The 10,149-nt window shown below is 43.1% G+C and overlaps 1 protein-coding gene across 1 annotated transcript; it reads right to left on the bottom strand.

Moving 5' to 3' along the window:
- Window positions 1–2,187: 2,187 nt before the first annotated feature.
- Window positions 2,188–3,938, bottom strand: Nudt16 (nudix hydrolase 16). The gene is made up of 3 exons (XM_005327007.5): window positions 3,751–3,938; window positions 3,380–3,649; window positions 2,188–2,494 (listed from the first exon to the last, which is right to left on the bottom strand). The coding sequence occupies exons 1-3, from the start codon at window positions 3,886–3,888 to the stop codon at window positions 2,315–2,317; spliced, it is 588 nt and encodes a 195-aa protein (XP_005327064.1). The 5' UTR covers window positions 3,889–3,938; the 3' UTR covers window positions 2,188–2,314.
- Between the last annotated feature and the right edge of the window lie 6,211 nt (window positions 3,939–10,149).

Genomic DNA, 10,149 nt, shown 5'->3' with positions numbered 1-10,149 from the left:
CTTTGATCCCCTTCCAGTCCATGTTTCACACAATAGCAGAAGTAGCTTCCTTGAAACATACACCAAGCCCCTCACTATGACCTGAAGGCCCTGTACCATCTGGCTCCAACCTAATTCTCCAGCTTTAGCTATGTATAATGATACTTTTTTTTTCTAGACCATTCTCATCAGTTACAGTTGTAAACAAATTCTTTGCTACTTCTCTGCCTAGTCCCTCACTCCCCACCAAGAAGCAGAGCATAATCTCTGTACCCTTGAATGTTGGCTGACCTTAAAGGACTTGCTTGACCAACAATATGGCAAGTTACACTGCAATTTCCAAGGCCAGGTCAGAAGTCTTGGGGTTTTTTATCTCAGTCCCCAGACTACTTCTCTGGGTGTCATGAGTCACCAAGTGGGAATTTCATCTACCTAGACTGTATTGCTAAGGCCACATACAGAAATCTGGGTCCCACTCAGCCCAGTCTTCCCTGCCAAGATGCCAGACCTGTGACTAAATGTACCTAGGATACTGCAGACAGGCCTTATGTGCCAACTCAATACCATCAGGCCTGTTCAAAAGATGTGCATCACAGGTCATGTGGAGGGGTACCCAGCAGCTCCCCTTGGAAATTTCTGGTCCACAAAATTGTGAAATATGAAATACTACATTAAATATTATGTTATCAAGTTTTGGGATGATGTGTCACGTTTCTCCCCACCCCCCGAGGCTTGACACATGCTTCTTGCTGGAAAACACTTCCTACTATGTGATCACTTCCTTCTCTGAAATGTTCACCAAAGAGGACCCTTCCAAACAGCCCAAGTAAGTTAAAAGTACCAAAATGGGACTATATAATAGCTTATTTATTTCCTTGTGAACCCTTAGCAAGTAAACAGGCATACATAAAGAAAATTTTTAATCTTACTTCCTCCTAGAGCAGCTGTTTAGTAATCTATGGACCAGAGGCTAGCCAACTGCTTTTTTATTAGTGTCTTAATGGGCTACAGCAATACAAATATATTTATGCATCGTACAGATAATATTTTTGCTGTTGGTTATACTGGGATTAAAATCATGGGTACTCTATCAGAAATACATCCCTATTATTTTTAATTTTAAAATCCCCAGTATTTTTAAACTACTATTCTTTTGAGACAGGGTCTTGCTAACTTGTCAAGGTTGGCCTTGGACTTATGATCCTCCTGCCTTAGCCTACCCAATAGGTGGCATTATGGGCATATGCCACAAGATTTGATTTGTACAAGTAATTTTTTTTTAAATTTTAATATTTATTTTTTAGTTTTTGGCAGACACAACATCTTTGTTTGTATGTGGTGCTGAGGATCGAACCTGCGCTACCGCTTGAGCCACATCCCCAGACCTGTACAGGTAATTTTGACATGGCAGAGTGAAGAAGTTGCCATTGAAACCATGTGACCTACAAAGTCTAAAATATTTACTGTCTGCCCAACCCTTGCTCTAGAGTCTTAGAAGAGCAAGAGCTATGAATCTCTCCACTTTTTATGGTACATGGCAGGTTTAGGTACATAATTAGTATATGTTGAAATAATTAAAGATTTTAGTTTCCTAGCTATCCATTCTTACCGAGAGGCTCTTTTTGGTAGGGCAGGCTATAAGAGGCTGGGTCAGTTCCCTGCTCATTTCCTCAGAGACTAAGGTAGCACAAAAACAAAAGCCCTAGAGACCACGCACAGGACTTTGGTGCCTTAAGGTCAGCCAAAGAAGACCTTGACACCATCTCAGCCCTTATGCTCAGTTTCAAGGAAAAAAAAGAGTGAGGTATCCATTAGTACCATAACCCACAGCTATGGTCAACCCCCAGGGAAGGGTGGGAGCATCTCAGGGAGCAGAGGGTCCTCTGCTCTCCTCAGTGAACTTGAGTTGGGATAGACCCTGGAGAGCAGCCATGCAGGAGATGGGGAAGCCCCACCTCAGGAAGGAGCAGGGAAGATGACAAGGCAGGCCCCATAAATGCCACTTGCCGGTTAGCCTAGACATGATGGGACAAAGGGGTCAGGCTGTGTGGTCACAGGTTGTTCCTGTGCAAGTCTGGGGTGTCCAGGCTGTATATGCACATGCACAAAGAGGAGGCAGACCCTGAGAATCTGCCTGGATTGCTGGGATGAGGTATGGACTTTTGACCCTGATGTCATGAGTTTGGAGGGCCCTCTGCTCAAAACACATTGCACACACATGTCCTTTTAATCTGGTTTCATCTCTCAGGACCAGAAGAGAAAACATTCCCCTGTCCCTCCATCATTTCCTCCCAAGGTCCCCAATCAGTTTCCATGGATCTATAGAGGGTTACATTTAGTGATGAGCGGGGGTCTTAAGACTTGAGAAAGAGCCAGATTCTAGAAGTCCCAAGTCTTGGAGGGCTTCCAGTAGCTGTTCGCGGGCAGCACCAATAAAGGAATTCTCCAGGAAGGCAGGCAAGCCTCCCACTCCATCTCGCAGGGTATATAGAGGCACCCGCACAAGGCCCAGGACCTGTGAAAGCAAGACAGGAGACATTTGGACCCCCATAGCTAGTCATGTTACCTGGATCCTTTTTGCAACAGATGTCTCTAGAGCAAAGATCTTACTTCCCTTAACAACTAGGCAGAACCAGCTCCAAGGCTCATACCTCAGTGAAGTTGAGTGATCCCAACCCTGAGCAGGTGCCTAATCCAAGACATGCTCTCCAGCTCCATAAATGCTAATCTTTACTACCTCTCTCCCTGAAACCTTTAGTGATTCCAGACTCTAGGATTTAGGCATAGCTCTATAGCTGAGGTTCTTGAATGTGGAATCTACAGTAGCTGTTTCTGCATCACTTGGGACCTAGTGAAAAATGCAAATTCTCAAGACTTCCTCCAGCCCCAACTCTCACTAGCAATCGAAAGAATGGGATCCAGGAAATCACTGAGTATATATTTCTAAAGTGAGCATAGTAATCACTGTTTTCATAACTTCTCCCTGTGATTCTGACATGTGCCCAATTTGATAAAATACCTCTGTACGCAATCTGTCTCTATTCGCCTAGCCTTTAGCACGGGCCATATCTTCTAAGAAAAAAAGGAGGCCCAAAATTAAGTGCTTAGGGTGTCTCAACTGATCATTATCACATTATCAATAAGGAACAACGGAGAAACTTGGATGGACGTGCTCTAGAAAGATCTCTGTAGAGGCTGATATGGTGGGGGAAGAGGACAGACCTGCACGAGAGAGACTGGTTTGGCAATACTATTCTGATTAGAGATGAGCAAAATCCCAACTACTCCTAGAAACCGCGGAAGATCGCAAGGTCTCAAGGGTTATGACTCCTTTCAGGGAGGTTTTCTTTGGGGAAAGAGCGACAGATTGGGTGTGGGGCGGGACCCTGGCTGGCCCCACCTCCAGCCCATGGTCCTTGGCTTGCGGTGCGCCAGCTTCCACAGCCTCCAGCTGCTTTAGGGTCAGGCGCTTGACGTAGAAATGGGCCACCACTCGCGGTCTGGCCCCAGCGTGTGAGCTCCGGTAATCAGTGCGCTCCACGCGGAAGGCCGACACCGCTTCACCGAGCTCCTCGCGCAATTCTCGGTTCAGCCCGTCCTCCAGGCTGCTGTCCTGCGCGTCCACAAAGCCGCCTGGGAAGCCCAGGCGTCCATCGAAGCGCATCTGCATCTGAGGGAGGGGAAGTAGGGTTGGCTGAGGTGCGCAAAAGGTGCGCCCCCGGGACCGTGCAGGGCTGGGGCGGGGAGTGGCCAGGCGCGCCCCCTCCTCACCAGCACGGCGTACCGCAGCGGGATGCGGCCGAAGAGCATCCCCGGGTCGGGCGCGTAAAGCAGAGCGTGGCAAGCATGCCTCCAGCCGGACCCCAAAGCCAGGGCCTCGGCCAGCTCCACCTTGTGGCCCCCGGCCATGGCTGGAGGATCTCTCTCTCTTCCTGGTCTGGACAGACCACGTGCTTTTTCCGGGGGAGGGGTGTCTCATCTCCCACCTATAGGGTCCTGGCTGGGGTGCTAGGGCCAATCCCTGCAGGGCGTATGGGCGGGACCGGCCTGTGTTAGGGCAGGCCTGATGACTGATTCCGGCAGCAGCCAATCAAGCCGGGGCTTTCAGGTAGATCCTGCGGGACTGTTGGGAAACTGAAAGCTTTCTCTCGGTTGGGCATTACACCGAGGCGGGCCTGAAGGGGAATGGGGAGCCCTGAAATCCTGGCAAGGCCAGTCAATAGATGCTTACGTCACAGTTTGAATTCCAGGCCTTTCCGGGGATGTCCCTAGAGCAGCTGGGAAATGCTGCTTTTGTAGCCTGAGCAGGATTTAATGGCCCAGGAGTCCCGATGGTGGGAGGAACAATGTAGTGTGGTTCTGGAGACTACTTTTTTGAATGATGGGATTGAGAGCATTCAATGTGGGGGGAGTTAGGTTGAGCGTTAGGTTAGGGATTGTGGCCTAGGTGATAGTAATGTCGCACCCTCCCCCCCCCCCTTTTTTTTTTAAATCCTAGATGGTAGTGATAGCACTGGTGGCCAAAGGGACTGGAGGGATCTAGTGTTCAGTGCGTGGCACAAGGAAAAGTCACGGGATCCGAAGAGATTTTTCTGTGGAAGGGAAGTGAAAGAAGGTGCTGTGGATCAGCCCCGTGGCTAGGAAAGGGAAGTAGGAGTTGTTTGAGGTACAAAAAGCCCCCTAAGCCTCCTGGATTTTACCCACAAACACCCTCAGACCTTTGAGCAGTGAGAGAGGGTGAGAGACAGGAGGCTTACCCTGCCACAGGGCAGCGGCCTCTCCAGGCATGCTGCTGCTGATGGAGGATTCCCATTCCGGCACCCCAGCTAAGTCTTCACCCTGAAGATTGCCCGGATGCCCAAAGTCCTAAGTTTATTACACCAAGGGAATGAGGAGGCAGCTCCTTGAGAGGGCCCTGGGCATAAAGTCACAGCCAGGAAATGACAGCTCATGGTGAGCCCAGAGCTCTCCCAGAATCAGGCTTGTGACTTAGCAGTCACTTAATTCTCTCAGGTCCCTGACTGCTCAGCTGTTACATAGAGATGATCCCGACCTATTAGGATGCCGAGTGATGTAAAGCACTCTGAACTTTGTGCCAGGCACAAAGTGAATGTAGCCATTCTTGGAGTGGAGGATGGGGGCACAGTGCTGAGTCTTAGGTTAAAGACCCAGGTTTGGAGCTCAGCTGCAATCCTTATCCCTCAGCTCTGCTAAGGGGGATGAGCTGTTCTTGGCATCATCTTTCCTAGCTTGGTCTTCTGAGTAGCAGGGCAATATCTAACATCAGGCAACTGGATAGAGATGATGAGGCCCTAGGTGTGGTACAGTCATTATCCCACTAAGAGTTCTAGGGGAGAGGAAATGCCCCTGGTTAAATTGTAGGGTCACCTTGCAAAAAGAGTATGAAAATTTATAAGAACTCCCAATTCCTGGGTTTCAGTCCAGACCAATTGAATCAAATTCCATAGGGGTGTTGCTAGGGGATGGGTGGTTTTAAAAACATGTTTCAGTTGACAAACATCCAGGGTTGATAACCAATACCATCAACTCCTTCTTCCCCTCCCCCTAGCATTACAGGATGATTTCGTTTCTCTTCTGAATGGGCTATCTTTAAGAAAGTAGGGTCAAACATTCCCTTTCCAGAGCATTATCTCATCTTTCTTTGGTTGCTTGAGGCTTGTAAAGATGGATTTAAGTATTTCTAAGGCAATATGAATAACTAAAAAACCAGGAATTAATGACTTTGGAAACCAGAGTTTCCAAAATGATATTCTTTGTGGCCAAAGGGACTGGAGGGATCTAGTGTTTAGTACGTAGCAAATGGAAAAGTCATGGGATCCGAAGATCCTTTTCCAGGATGAATTGATTTAGAAGCACTCAAGATCCCCCCAACCTTGCCAAATCTTTCAAATTGCTGTCTGCTTATGGCCTATCTCCCATTCCCCAACCCCTGTCCCACCATGCTCAGGTAGATTGCCCTGCAGTAAAGGCTGAAAGTAGAGGACAGAGCCATGTGACTCAAGAGCTGCCCCAACTTAATAATGGTGCTCAAAACCAAAAATTGATTAGTGGTTTTACTTGAAAGATACTGCTGAGCCAGTTCATTATTTTAATAATAATGAAGAATTAAGCATCTCTGCTACTTCTAAAAATATGGACTCTACCTCAAGGTTATCACATAGTTGAACAGGAGAAATTTCCATGATAAAAGCATTTCTGCTAATGAAAGAAGGAGCTAATCAAGAATTTACTATTCTTAAGTTTTAAAGAATTTACCATTTTTGAATTTTAGGCAATATTCACCAATGCTTGTTAACATTGCAAAAAAGCAACCAGCTATTGCATAGATCATGATGGAAGAAAACACCACCTGCTATGAATAGGCTTGGGTCATATTCCTAAAAGACAGAATCCTGAATGCCATATCCCCCAATGTTAAAATTCTGAAAGATCAAAATCCATTAACTCCCCAACTTTGAAACACCAAAATCCTCAAACTATAACTCTGGAAAAAATAATGAAAATATTCTTTAAGAGACATTTATTTACATTTCTAAAAAGGGTTTTATTGAAGAAACATAAGAATACAAGAGAACACTTCCTAGACCACTTTGTACAACAGAATAGACAATAACATATAATTTTTACAAGCATATCATATATGTTAATATATATTGATAGTTAATATAGTATATTAATAGTTTCACATTTATGAACAGATTAATATACTATAGTATATTAATCAATTCACATTTATGAACAGATGAGCCATATTAACTAAGAAATGTGTCAACAAATTCAAATGTATAAACACATATCACTATAGTTAGTAATTGTGTATACTCAGATTTATAACTAATCATCTGAAACATTGTGACAGTCTTGATGAAGTTCATAAAAACTGCAATGGGTCACCATTGCACTTTGCCCAGCATATGCAGTTACCCAGAGTTGAGATCTCAAAAATTTGTTTCATAAATGAAGATGTACACACAGGACATCTCTGTTCATTGAGGAGATTTCGACATTTTTACATAAAACGCACAAAGTCAACATTGTTACAATTCACTTCTTGGGAATAAAATTTGCATAAAATGAATGAGAACACTCAAAGTCTTTGAGCAATTTATAGCTTCCTTATTGGGATTGATGCAAAGATAAAATGATTTCATAGCCAAGTATAGAGAGAATGCTGACAATTTTAAATGATGAGGAAAAACTATAAAAGAAAATTGACACATGGCAAAGACATATTACAGAGATAAATTATGGGCAATTGCACAGAGGTAATCCGTAATCACTGACAGACATTCAGGATCATTGTATTTTGAAGTCTTGCATCATGATAAATACCTGCTTGCTTTCTTTTAAGGCCTAGCTCTCCTTAGAGAACATATTCACATTCATTTTCTATATAGTGTTTTTCTTTTTGAAATTCTTTTATGATTTGATATCCACTGACATGATCATTCCCTATAAGTCTTCCCATCTTCCACACTATGTGTCTATGTTTGGGCAAGGCATTCCACACATCTGTACTCATGTACAGATCACAGATATGTGGAACTTACACAGGTGATTGAACAGCATATTGCAGGACTTCTTACCCTACAGTGCACATATTATTTTCAAAACAATAATTTCACTGTTTTTTTTTTTCAGGCAAATGCAGCTTTAATTCATTTAAAATTTCTGGAGGCTGGGGATGTATGTAGTTCAGTGCAGCACTTTCCTAGCATGCATAAGACCCTGGGTTCAATCCCCAGTAAACACACACACACACACACACACACACACACACACACACACACACACACACACACTTCCTAGAGTTTCATTAGCTAGAAGGAATGCCAGTGCAAACGGAGGAATATTTAAAGTGAAGCTTTCATTGTGGCTGTATTTTATGGTCAATCCATTCATCTGACTTTTCTGCCCAATGCACTGATCTAAATGGAAAAAAACAAGCTTGATTGGTAATACCTTAGAAATTGATTTTTAGAAGATTTGATTATACCTCATTCCAAGTCTGTCATTATGGTTTGAATTTACAATTCACTTTCTTCTTCAAAGCCCACCAAATCTTCAAATAAACATTTATAAAGTACTTCAGTTTTTCCAAGCATTAGCACATAGATGAACGGATAAACTCCAGAATTTTTACATCCAACAGCAGTGTAAATTGTATATATCTGATTAAAAACAGGGGAGAGAGTTTTGAAAGTGCCATCCATTACCCAAAGTAAATCATGTGCTTATTTTTCTGTTAGATTTAGTGGTAAACATAAGAAGTCTATCTTCCTCAAATGTCAAATCTCTAACCAAGAGGAATTCACCAATTTTTAAAATTTTATGTATGTATTGGTACTGGGGATTGAACCCAAGGATGTTTTACCACTGTGCCCATCCCCAGCCCTTTCTATTTTTTATTTTGAGACAGGGTTTCTCTAAGTTGATTAGAGCCTAAATAATTGCTGGGGCTGAACTTGCAAACCTCCTGTCTTATCCTCCCAAGCCACTGGCTCCCAAGCCCAGCAACAATAGTTCATCATTTAACAAACACATTTTGTAGTGCTGGAGCAATAACTCTATATGAGCAAGTGTCTTCAGAAGTTTGCCAAACTTGTCGAATTTTTATTCTCATTCAAAGTGCTTTAAAAAAAAAACAAGCATGGTGCTATTTGTAAAGGGGCAGAAGTAGTTCATCATTGAACAATTTGGCAATTATCCTGTGTGTACCATGGAAAATGTACAATTGCCTTCCCCAGAATTTGACTTTCTATTGCTCTTATATACCCTTTTTCCATGGGGAATATGGTTTTCAGGATTTCAATGGTTGGGATTATGATGTTCATGATTGTGTCTTTTAGATTATGATCAGCATCACTTTTATTATTAATTATTCTTGCTCTTTCAGTTTTAAGATTGAACTGGTATGAATTCATACCAGGTTTACATAAAGAGGACTGACTGCATGTACACACACACACACACACACAAGGGTTAGGAGGCACACTTGTAATTCCTTTCTCTGTCAGTTGAGAAGCAATGGTCTTCAGTAAGAAAAAGCATACCCTGTGCCTAGATCTTGGTTTATATCTCAATTTTCCTTGGAGAAATGGCTGATACAGCAGTGGAGCAGGAATATTCATGATGAGGATATGAAGAGCTTCAAGTATTGTGTGATGTCTGAAAATAAGTAAGTTCACACTGCACTCCAAAAGATAAAGGGAAATCACATTGATAGGAGTCCTCAAAGGGACAAGGACACAGGAGCCTACTGAAAGCGTCCGTGATGGCCAAAGTTGAAATAATTTGAGTAAAAAATTAAATGAGTACTGGATTATAATTCAAAGTAGAAAGTAAATAATTACATAAGAATACTGCAAATGAATAAGGAATTGGTAAATATATGGGGGAAAGAATCTCCCATGTAGAGGAATCAGAAATAATTTATGTAGCTATCTCTCCTCAATCTCCTTACACTTGTGTTTAAATAATGATTTCCAAAGGGTATGGTATGGAATCAGGAGGGTGGGTTATTCTAACTTTGTGGAGAAACTTGACAGGCACTACCTTACCCAGGTGTTCAAGGTCAACACTGTTAGCACAAAATGACCAAGCTGGCTGCAAACTTCACAGGTGAGCAAAGCCTTTATTCATCTGATGGACACAATTTCCTGATGGAAAATGAGCCACTGGCCAAAGGAGGGATCTGTGATTATGTATACTACACTGAGAGGTGACTTAATTATTGACGGAGCGTGTCTAGGCACTCAGGAAATGGGTGTGTGAGAATTTGAAATTTGTTTTTACTGGGCAATATTTTCACTTGGGGAAGAATCTCTTTCCCTTTGAGGTCCCATTGTACTGTCACTGGGAAAGGATTTATTTGGGAAAGATCCATGCTTTGGCTGATGGATATCTCCTTCCCAGGGATTGTCTTGTCACTGGGTGATGTTTGCTTCATTCCCAGGGATTCTCCTGTCACTGGGAAAGGCTGTATTGGAAAGGATCAATGTTATCGATGTTTGGACTTCTCCCTCATTCCCTCTTCCCAGGCCATTCTATTTGGGGGTTTGTCATTTTTCAAATCTTACAAACACCAACACTGATAAGTCATGCTGGGAGAGTTACCTTTGATGTAATACATGATAAAGATGGAACTTT

This window comes from Ictidomys tridecemlineatus, chromosome 3 (genome assembly GCF_052094955.1).
Source record: "Ictidomys tridecemlineatus isolate mIctTri1 chromosome 3, mIctTri1.hap1, whole genome shotgun sequence".
NCBI lineage: Eukaryota > Metazoa > Chordata > Mammalia > Rodentia > Sciuridae > Ictidomys > Ictidomys tridecemlineatus.
This window is presented reverse-complemented; position numbering and strand designations above follow the sequence as displayed.